Source organism: Callithrix jacchus, chromosome 7 (genome assembly GCF_049354715.1).
Source record: "Callithrix jacchus isolate 240 chromosome 7, calJac240_pri, whole genome shotgun sequence".
Lineage (NCBI taxonomy): Eukaryota > Metazoa > Chordata > Mammalia > Primates > Cebidae > Callithrix > Callithrix jacchus.
The window spans coordinates 136705497-136722433 of record NC_133508.1 but is presented as its reverse complement, the minus strand read 5'-3'; the positions used below and the strand labels follow the sequence as shown (position 1 = coordinate 136722433).

General features: G+C 36.9%; 1 protein-coding gene across 3 annotated transcripts in view; it reads right to left on the bottom strand.

Annotated features, from left to right (window-relative positions):
- The window catches only part of SNX7 (sorting nexin 7), a 112110-nt gene that overhangs the window by 13518 nt on the left and 81655 nt on the right, over positions 1-16937 (bottom strand). For 2 of the 3 annotated variants that reach the window (XM_009001763.4, XM_002751089.5), the window contains exon 8: positions 9448-9600. The exons of the other annotated variant lie outside the window; for it this stretch is intronic. In XM_009001763.4, coding sequence (XP_009000011.1) covers positions 9448-9600 — 153 coding nt within the window. The remainder of the gene's footprint in view (positions 1-9447; positions 9601-16937) is intronic. 3 annotated transcript variants of the gene reach the window in all.

Below are 16937 nucleotides of genomic sequence, written 5' to 3'. Positions count from 1 at the left end.
AATCTACTCTGTCAAGACCTCATGGTTACCTAAGCTCATTCAAGTGGTGTTAAAATGAACAGGCTAATGAGCATTAAAAATCTTATCTCTCTATCATGCGTTTTCCCTCTGTTTTCCAGAGAACATTTCAGAACATTTACTCCATAAATGGCTTCTGTGGAGCAAGTAAATTTGAGATATGAGAGGATAAAGAAAGGTGAATAGGTTTCTTTCCTAAGAATTTCTTAGAAACTTAAACATGCTAAGACTTACTTCCAACCTTCTCCAACAAAACGAAACAGTTTAAGCTAAATGGAAGGAATCCGGCTATCATGTTGCCATACTCAATCAGGGGAAGTAAATGATTGGGATCATCTATACCACAAATATGCAGTAATTAAAGACCCAAAGAACTGTGCCCAGGGACTTCCTCTGACATTTATTATAGTCAATTTTAAAAAAGTTATTTGTGAAATATCTTAAATGTAGATTCCCTGAGTTCACCTTACAATTCTTGCTTCTTCACTTACCCAAATTTCCTGGTAATAACGTGTCAATCTTGAGAAGGCAGTTTCTTGGAGTCTACTGTAGCTTGTCTTCAAAGGTGTTCTAGAATTATAGGAGGTTATTCCATCTCTGTATCTATTGCTCTGATCTTTTCTATGTGCCTTTAGACTCTATTTGAAATGAGAACTGATTGCTCAACAAAAAAGTGATATATTTGGTAAAAAGGGCAAGATTAGCCATTAAATAATAATAATGTTGGTCTCTTGAAACACAAGGAAAACACTGTATTCAATGTATTGCCGTTTAATAGCATTAAGGAGATGAAGAGTTGTTTTCCTTTTGAGGATCATCCCTAAGTATATTAGATGATCCACAGAAAAGTAGCATGACGTAACCTGAATTTCTTAATGCATTCAGGCTTTCAGTGAGCACTTTCCAATGAATAAGATAGTAGATAATGTAGGTACAAGGATGTAACAAATTGGAAAAGTTAACTGGTATAAAAATGGCTAGACTGAGTAAACTTCTAAGCTTCTTATCCTCTCAAGATGGTGTGTTTGCTTTGCCAGAAATATAGACACGTAACTGGAATCTATTCCATTGTAGGGTGTATAATGTAGTGCTGAGATATTCTTCACAGTCCCAAAGATACAGACTGCTCTTTTCTGAAGGTCCCTATTAGCACCATCAGGGCATCTGTCTTTTGGGGTCTAGGGTTTAGGTCAGGCTTAGGTCAGGTTTTAGTAACTATTAGGAGACATGATTGTAAAAGGAAACACACCTTGACACGGATTCAAAATTCCCTGTCCTGGATGACTCTGGATTATTCCAGCTCTAGTCAACTTCTTTGTTTTCATAGTAAGGAAAGAGAATTTAACTTGAAAGAAGGTGCTTCTTGACAGAGATTCAGCCTAGGAGCCTTTTTTATGGCCAACATAAAAAAAAAAGTGATTCAATACAGACCATCTATTACACCTCTGTTTCAACAATTTAAAGAAACACTCAAATACTACCTGTCATTTCTTAGACTGAAAACTATGCTAAACAACTCTATCTGGGTAACTCCTCTATCACATCCATCCTGCTCTCTCTAAGACAGGCTGTTGACAAAGGGCTGAGCAGGGTTAGGTGACTGTGTATGGTGTGTATCAGAAATTACAGAGGAGGTTAACTACATTGGAAACATTGTTCCAGTATTGCTGAAAATCTGCTCTGAGGGAGTAATTTTAGTGCTCATCTAGGAAAGTAACATGGCCTGGGCTTCTCCTGGGTAAGTGAAGGTCTGTCAATATTCCTTCCATGAGTAAACTGAGAATTAAGGGTTTTAACTGGGGCACGGCTTTCAGGTTGGTAGAGGGCTGGCTTTTGCACTACACACTGAAAAAAAGAATACACCGAGCCATCTCGTTTTGTGGCAATGGATAGTTTTTGTTTTATTACCTCTTCAAATGTACTTGATTTTATTTGTATTTGCCTAACCCTTTCATCTTTTACTTTCATTCACCTTCATGGAGAAAACAGCAGTGAAATAGAAATGAGATAGCTCTGTTTTCCTAGTTTCCATTACACAGTTTCCACTAGGAATTCATTTATTAATTTTTTGATAACATATTAATTCCTAATTTTGGTGCTTCCAAAGAGGCTCCTCATACCTACTACCATTTGACTATGGGGCTGTTTGGAAGCTCTTCACATTTTTTCCCCCAAAACTCTCTTCTTCCTGACATATGCTCTCCCTGACATTGCCTGTTTTTTTTCTGTATTCATCCTTGACTGTTTCCCTCTATCGTCTTTGTTTCCATGCTCCACAGGTATAATTGTGTCAGATTCTTTACCTGCTTCATTCTTTTCAATTTTTAGAATTGTCCATTTCTCTCAAGTCATAGTCTCATTTAGAGTCTATGATTTTGAAAGTATAACTAACTTTTATCTAGTTTTTTTAAGCTACTTGACTAAATTCTAGGAAATATGACTGAGAATGGCCAAGTTTTCCTTCCTCTGCTTTCACCTCCCAGATTTTAAAAAGTACTGTCAATGGCTGGGCGCGGTGGCTCAAGCCTGTAATTCCAGCACTTTGGGAGGCCAAGACGGGTGGATCTCGAGGTCAAGAGATCGAGACCATCCTGGTCAACATGGTGAAACCCCGTCTTTACTATAAATACAAAAAATTAGCTGGGCATGGTGGCGCGTGCCTGTAATCCCAGCTACTCAGGAGGCTGAGGCAAGAGAATTGCCTAAACCCAGGAGGCGGAGGTTGCGATGAGCCGAGATTGTGCCATTGCACTCCGGCGTGGGTAACAAGAGCGAAACTCCGTCTCAAAAAAAGAAAAGAAAAAAGAAAAAGAAAAAGTACTGTCTCCTAATGGAACTGTCATGTTAAGATAACAGTTATTTGTTAGTTAGAATTAAGTCTAGGGAAACTATTCCCTTCATTGCTCCATTCAACTCACAGATGAGCACAAGTCAATAATTTTTCTGATTTTTCAGCTTTGAATAGAATGCAATTTCTGATAGGAATTTAAATGGCATCTATCCAAATATTGCCTAGGTAGCAGTTTTATCATCATTATCAATACAGATTAACCTCAAGGTCAGAATACTTGGGAATTGTCCTAATTTGGACAAGGATATTTTCTAGTAAATATTTACAAAATATACGAAGTGTTCCTAAGCATGTAATATACTCTTAAGTTTAAAACAAACAATGCTTTCACTAGAATTTATTTCACCATTTTCCCAAAACAACAAGCAATAAATTCCTAAATAAGCAAAACTACATTTGAAGAACCTTCTGGACACAAAATGCTTATTCATACTTAGTTTGTAGAAGACTGCTATAAGATCTACTTTTATAAAATTTCTGCAATTTTTAAATGAGCCATAAATAACTAGACTTGGATTTTGAGAAAACATTAGTAGTACTGTTCATTGGGCTAGATGATACACCCTTGTAATGGTTTTCTTTTCCTCATTTATCTTCCAGAAAATTTCCTTTGCTATAGTTTTTCTGCTTTCTAGATGTCCATACAAATACATATATTTGTGTTATCTGCTCAGAAGAGAACCTTCTATTAAGTCTGTCCATTACAAACAAGTAAATAAAACTAATTTAAATATTTAGTCAATAGAAAAAACATAACTTTAGGGCTGTAATTATTATAAATGAATAAATATTTTTATATATTATTCTTCCCTAATCAACTTTAGCCTCTTAACAGCAAGATTTCAATGTGAACATGGATCACCTCTTCCATCGCTGCCACCCCAGTGCTTAGCACAGGACTCTGATAACAGAATCTCAAATGAATAATTTTACATGAGGCAACGGACATTCCTAAATAAGATTGATGGCACAAGAAATACAATAATCATAAACCTGCTTATTTCTTGAAATTCTTACCAAGCAAGTTTTTAAAAAGCTAATATTTATAATTATTTTCAATCGTATAGCTGTGAAAGAAAAAACACAAATGTTCAACTATTAATTATCTAAACTAATAAATCATCATACATCAGTATGAGGTATCATTAGAAAATTATTACGCTATGATGTGAAAGAAATGAAAAATATGGAACTCAAAATCATATATATTCATTTTAGCTCAGCTTCTGGGCTGGGGCACTTTCAGGCTGCTTGGTGCCAGGGGGCTGCCCATATATATTCATTTTAATCATTATGACACAAAATAAATTAGTAAACATATGTGTTTTTATGACACATTCTAAAGAGCCATGCAGAAAATCTAACAGTAATTTAATCGTAAAACAGCAAATTATTTTCTATAATTATATTTAATTATAACCCTGCTCACCTGGACTGTTAATTTTATCCATTTGTTATTCATTTGTTAAAGACACATTTATCCTTAATTATTGGTGATACAGAACAAAATGGGAATAACATCATTTTACGTAGTAAAAGTTTAGGTAAAATGTCCAAATAAACCAATCCCTAGGAGAAAGGATTATATGGGTATTCTTTATGTTCATCACACATTTTTTTTATGGAGCTTTACTTGCTGTAATTGTTTGTTTTCAGTAAGCCTGTATTAATTTTATAACCAGAAAAATAAGACAATAAAACAAGCACTTACATATATCTACTAATAATTTTAAAATAAACTGGGCTGGGTGCGGTGGCTCACGCCTGTAATCCCAGCACTTTGGGAGGCCGAGGCGGGTGGATCACGAGGTCAAGATATCGAGACCATCCTGGTCAACATGGTGAAACCACATCTCTACTAAAAAATACAAAAAATTAGCTGGGCATGGTGGCGCGTGCCTGTAATCCCAGCTACTCAGGAGGCTGAGGCAGGAGAATTGCCTGAACCCAGGGGGCGGAGGTTGCGGTGAGCCGAGATCGCGCCATTGCACTCCAGCCTGGGTAACAAGAGCAAAACCCCATCTCAATAAAAAAAAAATTAATTAATTAATTAAATAAAATATTCAAAGGAATGAACTATAACCTAAACTATGCAAAGGAATAAACCATATTCCTTTATCATATTCACGTAACTACAAACAGCATAATTTAGCAAAAAATCAACAGTAGAAATAGGCCAGCAAGACTGCAGAGAGAGAAGAACACTATTCCCAAGAGTTACAGAGAAGGTCATGTGAGATGCCACATGTGAGACACAGAGCAGGGCCGGATCACAGCAGGCACTCAGAGATGTTAATTTAGCCGGCACATATAAGAATCTGCTAGGTGCTATAGACACACTTGAACATAGCTCCCTTTACTAACCCTACCTTTATCATAACTCTCTTTTGAATTCCCTACCCTTTCCAACTATCAACCTTGTCCTTGATGTGTTCTAGACAAAGAAAACAAAGACATTAAGTGACCAAAAGGACATCAGAGCTGTCACCTCCTTAATAATAAAGGTGATTTCACTAGAATGGGTAGATGGTTCCCCATTTTTTGTGCTCATCACCCCAAAAGGTAATCATTCTCTTTTATATTAATAGTTCTTGCCAAGTCCAGAGTTATTCTAAAGCAATTCCTAAATAGCTGCATTTCCTGCCAGAATGTCCAAATAAACCCTCAAAGTCTAATTGAAAGAGGACAGAGGATAGCCAAGTGAATTCAATGATATTAAAATGAGCTTTGAGAGGAATGCATGCTTCCAATGTATAAGACCAGCCAGAAATCACTTGCTCTCAAGCCTCTGCCATTAGCATCATCAGCACTGACGGCAACAAAACAGCTTTTCTCTTGCACCTTCAAGAAAGCAGTTAGGAAACATCCATGCCCTGTATGTCCTATTTTATTTTTTTACAATCCCTTCACATTAGCAGGAAGTCATTTTCCTTGGTTACTTGGGTATCAATGTACTCTGACAGTATTCACCCTGCTCACCTGGATTGTTCATTTTATCCATTTGTTAAAGACTCAACACATTTATCCTTAATTATTGGTCACATAGAACAAAATGGGAATAACCTCATTTTACCTAGCAAAGTTTAGTTTGAGACACCTGTTATGGATTTAGAATCAACTATTTCCCAATAAATTCATACATCTAAGTACAACATGACAATGATTATTACATGTACTTTAGATATAATTAATGCCTCTAAGTATAACATGACACAATTATTGTACAATATTGTAATAACTGGAGTTGGATACAGACCCTTACCTCATTTTTTTTTTTTTTTTGAGACGGAATTACGCTCTTGTTACCCAGGCTGGAGTGCAATGGCACAATCTCAGCTCACCGCAACCTCTGCCTCCTGGGTTCAGGCAATTCTCCTGCCTCAGCCTCCTGAGTAGCTGGGATTACAGGCGTGCGCCACCATGCCCAGCTAATTTTTTGTATTTTTAGTAGAGACGGGGTTTCACCATGTTGACCAGGATGGTCTCGATCTCTTGACCTCGTGATCCACCCGCCTCGGCCTCCCAAAGTGCTGGGATTACAGGCTTGAGCCACCGTGCCCAGCCACCTCATATTTATAATCTGATTTCCTTCTGCCACTTTGATATGTAAGTTTTAATTTCTAACAATCTGTGACCAGAACTCCAGACATGTAAGTCCAAAGACAAATGTACATACCCTGTTTCATCCATTACACTAAGAACAGACCCTTTTGGGAATACAGATGAAAAAAGTATTTCCAAGGAGGCTGAGGCAGGAGAATTGCCTGAACCCAGGAGGCGGAGGTTGTGGTGAGCCGAGATCGCGCCATTGCACTCCAGCCTGGGTAACAAGAGCGAAACTCCATCTCAAAAAAAAAAAAAAAAAAAGAAAAAAGTATTTCCATTAGAATGATTAAATTAAACAGGGAATGAATGGCCTCTGGAACATTTCACTTCCCTGTATAGCTGGGATATTCTGAAGTTAATAGTTAATGGCAGGTTATTGCTGTTTAGGACTTAATCTTTCTGCTACGAATCCTTGATCGCTTAAGGACTCCAACTTCCTGATTTTGTTTTACTGAACTGATGTGCCAAATCTGTCAAAAAGTTTTTCACTCAGGAAAAAATTCAACAAATAACTGGAGCTATAAGGATCTTTAGAAGTTACACAAAAGAGAAACAACAATCCCTCCAAATTTATACATCTAAGATGTAGTACACTTGTATTTTTGTAACATTTAGAAATGTAACACACTGAGGGAAAGAGTTAAAAACATCATACACTGATAGAAATCGCTGTGAAAAACAATTTGCAATATGGCTCAGCAATGCTCATTTAACTGTTTCTGAGAAAGGAATGTTTGTATAAACTGAGTTAAATCAATGAGACTGAAAAAAATATATATTTATCTGAGAAGTACAGTCAAAACCCAAACATTTTAGTTGGAATTCTGTGGAATAGTTATGAGCACTTTTTTAAAAATCCAAATTTAGAAAAATTGGCAGATCTGTTCATTTAAAGGAAAATATATTAAGTGCATTTGTCATGTGATTTTTACACCCTAATATACTTAGGTTTTATGATCATTTATAGAAAACAGCATGTTTTAATTTAAGACATTTTCTTATAAATTATCTCAATTGAATTTCTGGTTTTATTGTTTTGTTATTCATAACAAGTTGCCTTTCATAACAATTCTGTAATGTAAGTGTAGACAGATTCTACTATAAAGGAGAGGTAAGGTTAATTCTATGGATTTAAACGGTTAAGTGGCAATAAGTTCGTGTGTTGGTAAATGTGCTTTATTCAAAAGAAATCTTCATATCATTCAAAATCTGAGGTTTATGCAAAATTCACTTTAGATATTTGAATTCACTTACGGTTGTTACCAGAATAAAAAATTAAGGAGAGATAGAAAATGATCTTTCCATTCTACCCAGTTAAAAAAACCAAACCAAACCACGGATCTGTTCGTTAATCTCCAGCCTACTAACACGAAACTCCTAGGTCAGTTCACACATCTCTGCCTTTGCTGCCTCCTAACTAGTCTCGTCATGTCCAGTGTTGCTCCACTCTGACCCATGTATGGCCTTTCCAAAAGGCAAGTCTGATGCTGTCACTTCCCTGCTGAAAACTACTCAATGGTTCCCATTTCCCATGAAAGATAAAAGACTAAATTTATAAAGCACTCTTCAGCCTAGTGTTTCAATTCAAAACTACCTTCACTCCTCTTCCTCCAAAACAGAACCTCAGTTACCTGAACATGTTCTCTCTCCCTTCTAGGCTTTTGTGCATGTGTTTTCTCTGCCTCCAGCTCAGTTTCTCGCATCCTTATCTGGCAACTCCTTAATCATCATTCAGGTCTCTGCATAAATATATCCTTATTCTTTCTAGATTAGGTTATATGCCCCTGCAGTATCTTTCTGTAGTGAACCTTATACCACTTTATCATGCTCTCTTTCTAAGTGACTGTTTCCTTCATTGAGGGTAACTTCATGAGAAAGGCACTGGGTTCATCTTGCACACTGTGGTCTCTCCAGGGCCAGGCACAATGTCTGGTGATAGCAGGAGCTTAATTAACTCACTTGAATAAAAATATCAATGTCAGTTAACCTTTCCAGATATACAATATTTCAGTTTAAAGTTCTTTTAAACTCCTCAGCCCCTGGGCCACAGACTGGTACTGGTCTTTGGCCTGTTAGAAACCCAGTCGCACAGCAGGAGGTGAGCCGCAGGTGAGCATTACTGCCTGAGCCCTACTTCCTATCAGATCAGAGGCAGCATCAGCGCAAATGCTACTGTGAACTGCCCATGGAAGAGATCTAAGTTCTGAGTGCTCCTTATAACAATTTAATTAATGCCTGATGATCTGAGGTAGAACAGTTTCATCCTGAAACTAACCGTGCCCTGACCCAGGTCTATAAAAAAATTGTCTTCCATGAAACCTGTCCCTGGTGCCAAAAAGGTCTGGGATCACGGCTATAAAACATAATTTTGTTGATGTAATAATTTCATATATTCATTAATTCAGCCAGAGATAAGGTTAAAAATGTTATTTTGGAATATACTTTCAAGAAAAATTATGTTTACAGTAAAGAAGAAAACTTCTTTGAGGAAAAGTTAGCTGTAAAAATATAAAATACAATCATCTGAAAAACAAAATGAACTTAAAAAAAGATGTTGTTACTCTTCTGCTGATGGAATAGTGTGCTTCTTTGTTGATGGTTTTAGAATAGTTACAGAAGGCAGGGATAGCAAGGATATAGGGAACAGGCCCTGAACTGATTTTCTGTTCATTCAAACCTCTGCTCTGTTTGTTTGCAAACAACCTTTGCAAACTCTTTAGAAATGGAAAAGAGAGAGGAAAGAGAAGTTGGGAGAATCATTAGAAAGCATTACCAAATGCTTTGAGGAATTCAAATCCAAAACAACAAACTGAAGATAAACAAAACTCAATGGTAACTGAGAACTTCACCAAAAGCAGAGAGGCATCAGAATGTGACACTGGATCTTTAACATACTCTGTCAACACTGGACAGATGAAAAGTAAACGTGAATATAACTTTAGAATGAAGTAATATCAAATAACACTAATTACCTGTTCATAGTAGTGGATATTCTCCTCAGCCATATCAGTAAATGCTAACTTGATATCATTTTGCATATTTTGTTTCCATCTTTCCCAATCTGCTTTCAGGGCATTATTAGCGCATTCCACTTTATCTTCAAGTTTTCCAATCTCCTCTGGAAGCTGAATTAAGTCACAAAGAGAGAGAAATCGATCTATGCATTCTTTCCATTATGTGAATTTGTCAAATTTAGGTTGAACAAAATACCAAAACAGCGTTAAGTGTAACTCTTTTTTGTTTTTAATCACCAGTATTTACCATGTGTACTAATTAAAGTAAAAAGAACATTAGGTTCAATCAGGGTTGCTGAGTACATTTCTATGGTTGGCCACCAATTAGCACTTGACCTTGGCTAAGTCTCTCAAATCCTGGGCTCAGTTTCACTATTTATAAAATGAACACAACTGAACAAAAAATTAACTCGAAAGTCTTTTGTATTAAGACTCTCGTTACAACCACCATTTCTGGTGATATTTATGTTAAAAGATAGGGCTTCATTCACTTCAGCATTCCAGTTCTGGTCCTCATTTTTCAACTGTTTTTACCAGAAGGCTCAATTAACTGAGAGGCTGGTGATAATATCCATATTCTGTGGTCCCAGCTGGAGGCCCAGGAGATTAACTTGTAAACTTTACTCAGATAGCCAGTAACAGAGGAAAGTTTATAGCTCAAGATGCCCAAATCCTAGATCATGAGTGACTAGACAGGCTTAGTGTAGTATTTACCTCCTTTCCTACCTTGTCAGCCTTTGAGCATGCATTCCATTGATTTATTCTTTTATATTTGGCATATTCCTACATAAGTATTTATATATTTATATTATAGCTATTCATATATTCAGCATATATTTATTAAGTGCCTTGTCTATAGCAGGCATTTGTCTAAGACCTAGAGATTCAGTAGTGAAGAAAATATACAAAAATTCCTATTTTTACCAGAGCTTATACTCTACTGGGGAGAGATAAACTACAAGCAAGATAAATAAAATACGAACTGTCAGCTGGTAATAAATGCTAAAGAGAAAAATGAAGCAGAAAGGTAGACGGAATGTTAGGATGTTGCAATTTTAGAGAAGGTGGCTAGGCAAAGCCTAAATAAGTGTGACTTGAATAAATAATGTGAAGTAGATGTGGGAGTGAAGCATGGATTCTCAGTGTAAACACATTCCCAGTGAGGAAACACCAAAGGCAACGACCTGGAGGTGGAAGTGTGCCTGGGTGGTTTAAGAACCAAAAGACCAGCATGGTTGCAACAGAGAGAGAAAAAAAAGAGGTGGAGAAAGTCCTGAGAAATGAGGTTAGAGAAGCAGTGAGTGGCCACATCATACTGAGCCATGTAATCCATGGTAAAGCTCTTGGATTTTATGGAGATCCAATGCCAGGGAGATATGAGCAAAAATGACATCATCTCTTCTCAATTTTTAAAAGGAGCTTTATATGTTACCATCATTTCATGACGAAGTATTTGTAAGAGGCCATCTTTTGAAAGAATTCCTATTTCAAGATGCTAAAATGTCAAAACGCATGTCTTACAACCAATAAAATGTGTTACTTCCAATGCTTGTTTGAATTAGCTCCTTTTCTGATATGAAATTTCACTTCTGTTCTTATTTCACAGCAGTCATGTGTGCTTTCATTTCTCAAATAATAGATATTTGGCATTATATAAATCTTGCATGACCAATGTGAGACATTTGTGTCTGTGTTTTTTTCACTCTTTTGTTTTGTTTGTAGGGTCAAACTATATCAGTGAGAATACTTTACGGGAATTTATAATCTTCTGGGTAATTATTTTGCTGAATCTTTTTTTTTTTTTGAGATGGAGTTTCACTCTTGTTACCCAGGCTGGAATGCAATGGTGCAATCTCGGCTCACCGCAACCTCCGCCTCCTGGGTTCAGGCAATTCTCCTGCCTCAGCCTCCTGAGTAGCTGGGATTACAGGCACGCACCACCATGCCCAGCTAATTTTTTTTTTTTGTATTTTTAGTAGAGATGGGGTTTCACCATGTTGACCGGGATGGACTTGATCTCTTGACCTTGTGATCCACCCACCTCAGCCTCCCAAAGTGCTGGGATTACAGGCTTGAGCCACCCGGTCTTATCTTGCTGAATCTTAAAGAACATGTCTAATGGGATGCTACTGAATAACTAATAATGATAGGCTGTGGGTGCCTATCATACACACAAAGTCATTAATGCTAAAAGCTCAAACAAAATAGTATCATAGCTATAGTAACAGTAACAGCAATAATCACAACTATTTTTTGCATTCTGGAAATAGGCACCCACAGGCATAATAAAATTGTTGAAAGGCCGAACTCAAACAGCATCTGAGTAGGCTAGGAAACTTCAGGAGCGTTAGAGAGCCTCACTCCTCTGAGTTGTTAGATGGAGTCTCGCCATTTGCACAGCCGGGGGGGATTTATTAACAGAATGTCTCCATCTAGGATCAAGGGGTACACACACCAATTGTAACCATACCTTTACTCTCCTCTGCTTCGGCTTTGTAGTTTAAGCTGCTATGGCATGGAATGGAATACTGACAGAGTGGTTTTACTGAAATTGGCTTTCAGGAAACATAGTATCTAAATCACATAGTCTATCTTCCTCTTCTTCCTAAAGGATTTACTACAAAGAGTTTTTCCATGTCAATCTGTAAATCCCCCTCATTAAAGCCTTTGAAGTGGTCATCCACTTATTTGGTGGCTCTGCTCTAACCAACAGGTACTGTGTTCCTAGAGAAGAACTTAAGAACTCACTCTCGGAACTCTGACTTCGCTATCACCTACAGAAAAAATGAACGATTGTAGCCTTATCAGTACAGTATCGGGATTAAGAATACTGTAAGTCTCACTTCTGTCTTTTACAACTTATGTGCCATTGGGTAAGATTATCTGTTGAAGCCCTAGTTTCTTTATCTGTAAAATAAAGGTAAAAGTAATAACATGCATTTCACAGAGATTGTTATAAAACTTGCATGAAATAATGACCATTAATTGACTTACACGGGGCCTGAAAATTTGTCTACTAAATGTTCTCATCACCACCATCACCAACATCACCAGTTGGTGAATTGACATTAATTTCCTCTCTTCTTTTGGTATTTTAGTCTCTGGCAATATGTCATTCTTCCACCAGTGTCTAGATCTTAAGTCAATTTCTAGTGCTATTTCCTTAATCTATTTTCACCAGTGTAGAAAATGATATATATGCTTTAAATATGTAAGATCAATTCTTAACTTTTTTGGTGATTATATCAGAGGTTTTTTTCTTTCTTTGATGAGTTCTTCATAATCTTAGAAAAAAGGGAGGTAAAAAAATTAGGTATTTCCTCATTGTGAATTATCTTCCATAATTTCAAGTCTAAGAAACACTAGTAAGCACAAAACACCTAATTCAAGTTAAGAATGCTCTGCACTGTATCTTTCCTAACAATTTACAAAAGCATAATTAGATGTCCTTCTCCTTAATTGACTTCAATTTTACTAAGTTCTTTGGTACAAAGACTATGCATTCTGACTGTGCCATCCATCCAGGTTCTAATGGAACATATTACTCAACAAAAGTTAACCTGAGGGTGAGAACAGCCCACTGTCAGGCTAAAGAAGTCCTTCTGGTGTTTTATTATTCCCTCCAACACTACATGGCAGGTTTCAGTAACTCTAACCATAGGAAATTCAACTCATATACTGCAAAACATCATGGAAAAGGCTGGGCTAGATAGGATTTAAGGCTTGCAATAATTCTTCTTTTCACAAATACTGACGGCAGTTTAGTCCTCTACTACTGGAAAAATTGAAGAAGCAAGCAACCCTTGTTGCCAGAAAAATGTTGGCATGCCAAAATAAGTAATGATAAAAGACTGTAAGAGAGTGAAAAAAATGCTTTATATTTAATGGTCAGGCTAAGGGGTAATTTCTAGCTTCAGTTATATTCAACTAGAAATTGGCCACACAAAGTCATTAATGCTAAAAGCTCAAACAAAATAGTATGTTTCTACAATAGTAACTACATAGCTACAGTAACAGTAGCAGCAATAATCACAACTATTTTTGGCATTGTCATGGGCCACTGTTTTAAGCTATATGCTTTCCATACATTATTTCATTTAATCTGCATAAGCATATTACAAATTTGGTATTATCTTCCTATTAAAAGCTAGGAAACTAGAAGAAAGACAAGGCAGAGATTATATAGCAATTTGTGGCATATTAGGAATTCAATCCCAGGTCTGTCAGTCAAGGCAAATGCTCTATTCATACTGATTGAATAGAATCAACCATTGATTGGACTAGCTTGCCTGTGGCTTTCAAGGTTAAACTGATAGAGCTGTTATCTCCAGGCATTTGTAATCTATTAGGTACAGATACACAAAAGTAAAGCAAAAACCAAAGTCTATAATAAAAAGTGGCTATAATAAAAGGCTATAATAAAAAGTGGAGTGGGATGGAGTGGGATACATACCATAATGGAAGGAAAAACTTACAGTGGTATTTACAGATGCAAAATGGAGGATTAATTCTGATGTGGGGTAGAGGGCATTTCACTTTTAATTCACTCAGCAGTGACCAGGACAAGGAAACACCTGTCTGAGGGTATGATAAGAACACAACTACAGAAACAGTATGCTACAGAGTGTGACAAAAGAATGGACAAGAGGCTGGTCTGGAGTTGGCAAGAAGCAGCATGGGAAATGCAGCTGCAAATGCAGATTCAAGACTGACCACTAAAGGATGGAAATTATACTTTCCAAAGGCATGAAAAGGATTTTGCAAGACATAATAATCCACTGAGGGTTTTGATCAAGGGAGAGCTGTACTGCAGAAGACTGAGTTAGAGGTATGTAGAAATCACTAAGAGAGAAACAAAAGAAGAGGAGAAGAAAGGAAACCAGTTCATCCGAAATGGGACTAAAGAAACAACCATGAAAGGCAATAGGGAGGATTTGGTTGGTTCTCACTCGTTCACCGAGCAGCTTCCACTCAGCATCCATCTAATCTGTTAGGAACAAAAAAGGAGGGGGAAGAAATGGACCTTGCCCTCACAGACTCATACCAATGGGGAGAAAGAAGGAAGTATTCAGGAAAAGAAAAACGCGAAAGGCATTCATGCAAAGCAAACTGCAGACATTAGTTCACAAAATCATGTTTGCCTTGGAGTTTCTCAAGAACTACAGATGGTTATGGTTCTTTAAGGTTGATACCTAGAGAACAAGCAGATTAAGAGCTAAAGAAAAGGACAGAGAGGCAGGCAGTGGCAGGTCCTAAAGGGATTTCTCCTGCAGGTTGTTCGCATTTTCATAGAAGACAAGTGGAGGCACTGAAGGAGTTTAAGAAAGGACTAAAGAACAGTGGTAAAGACCAGATTCCTGATGTCACAGAAACTGAAAAGAAGCAACTGAAATGCTGGGAGACAGAATCAGGTAGGTCTAGCACTGACTAGATGGTGGGCACTGGGAGAAAAATCTGCATTGCTGATAAGCTTGGGTAGAGTGTGATAGGAGACTAACAATGGTAAGACATTTCACAGTCCCAAACAGTGTTACAAGGTGAGGGACAGTTATATAAACATTCAAAACCATTCAGTTGCATACAGAGCAAACAATTTTTGGAGGCTAGAAGGAATTAAGATTAAAGTTAAGCTCTGAAGCTTCCAAAAAGACTTTGCTACACTAATTTGGGTGGTTTGGACAGGCTGGGAGATGATATGAATATACCGATGACATACTGATTGCACCAAAGCAGAGCTGATATTTTTAATAAAAAATTCCAGATATACGTCTAAAGAAAGAAGTAAAACTGTAAGAAACAAGCTAGAGAAGTACTGCACATCTCACAGCAGCTGATGTGTAGCTCTGCTCTTTTGGGAGAGATCTCTCTCCATTATCAAGGTTTTTTATATTGATGTTTTAATGATGCTTAAACTGCTTTAGAATTCTTGTTTGAACTAAAAACAATAATGTGATTCATTTGGAAACTGTTAAAACATTTTGTCCTAAAAAATGAATGATTAATCCTCCTTATTCAAACACATAAATATATAAATCTGTTTTTATTTGTTGACCCTGACTTCTTTGATACCTCCTTGGATACAATCAATTATGGATGTTCCTGACTTAACCTATGTGAAAGAAAACAAAAACTCCAATCTGGACCCCAATTCACTTTGCTAAAAGAAAAAAAAAAATAAGCTGAAAGCTGAGTCATGCAAGAGGCTGCCTTTCCTTTTGTTCCTAAGCAGATACCTACAGATAAGATAAGGTGAACCTGTGGCTGATCTTTTTAAGTGCCCATTCACTGAGGCTGAGAAGAATGTGCCTTTTCTCTTTCAACACGTGGATAATAGTACCCTGCCTCTTTCCCCTCCAGCCCACTTTTCTCCTTTAAATATTGAAGCCCACAAAATCATCTTTGGAGAAAGTTACAGACCATAGACTGTTTCTGTGGTTACATGTTTATTTCCTCCACGCATGTCCCTAACCTTGCCAAAATAAACTAAACCGATTAAGACCTGTCTCAGATACTTTTTTGGGCTATTCTTACATCCCAATAAACCCACTGTTAGATGTAAGTATTTTAAGTCAAAAATGTATTTAATGCTGGCAACACAGCAGATGGTCTCCAAATTACAATTATTCAACTTAGTATTTTTCAACTTCTGGATAGTGAGAAAGCCAAACACATTCAATAGAAACTGTAACCCCATCTTAAAGTTGAGTAATCCTAAATCAAACCATCAGAATTCAGGGACCATCTGCATTTTGAAGTGCTAAGCTTTTGGGGTTATCTGAAAACTGTAAATCATTTTACTGGTTATAAGTAATTCAAATGTCATTTACATTTAATTAAACAAAAGCTTTAAGTTTGGTGTACCTATAGCAGAATCAAGTTAGTAAGAAATGCAAACAAATTCAGAAGACTTTGTAGAGTCATGTGCCACATAACAACCTTTCAGTCAATGACAATCTGCATATATGATAGTGATTCCGTAAGATGACCATATGGTAGTTTTACTGTACTTTTTCTATGTCTAGATACACAAATATTTACCATTGTCTTTCAATGGACCAAAATAACATGTTGTATAGGTTTGTAGCCCCGGAACAACGGGCTATACTACAGAGCCTGGGTGTGTAATAGAGTATGACATCACAAGGTAATGTAAGCATATCCTGCAATATTTGCACAATGATGAAAATGCCTAAAAACATGTTTTTCAGAACATATCCCTATCATTTAGTAAGACATGACTGTATCGTATTTGAGTTATGGAAAATTAGATGTGAAAAACAACTGAAAATTTTTCTATTGAAGTCCAAAGACAAAGAGGGCAACATTAGGGAATTCTGAAGCAGTTCATGCTCACCGAGATAACTACTTTGTGGGAATTATGAACTAAAAAGATGAGGTTTATTCATTTAGTCAATAAATATCCTTGGTCTACCGTGGGCCAGGTACAT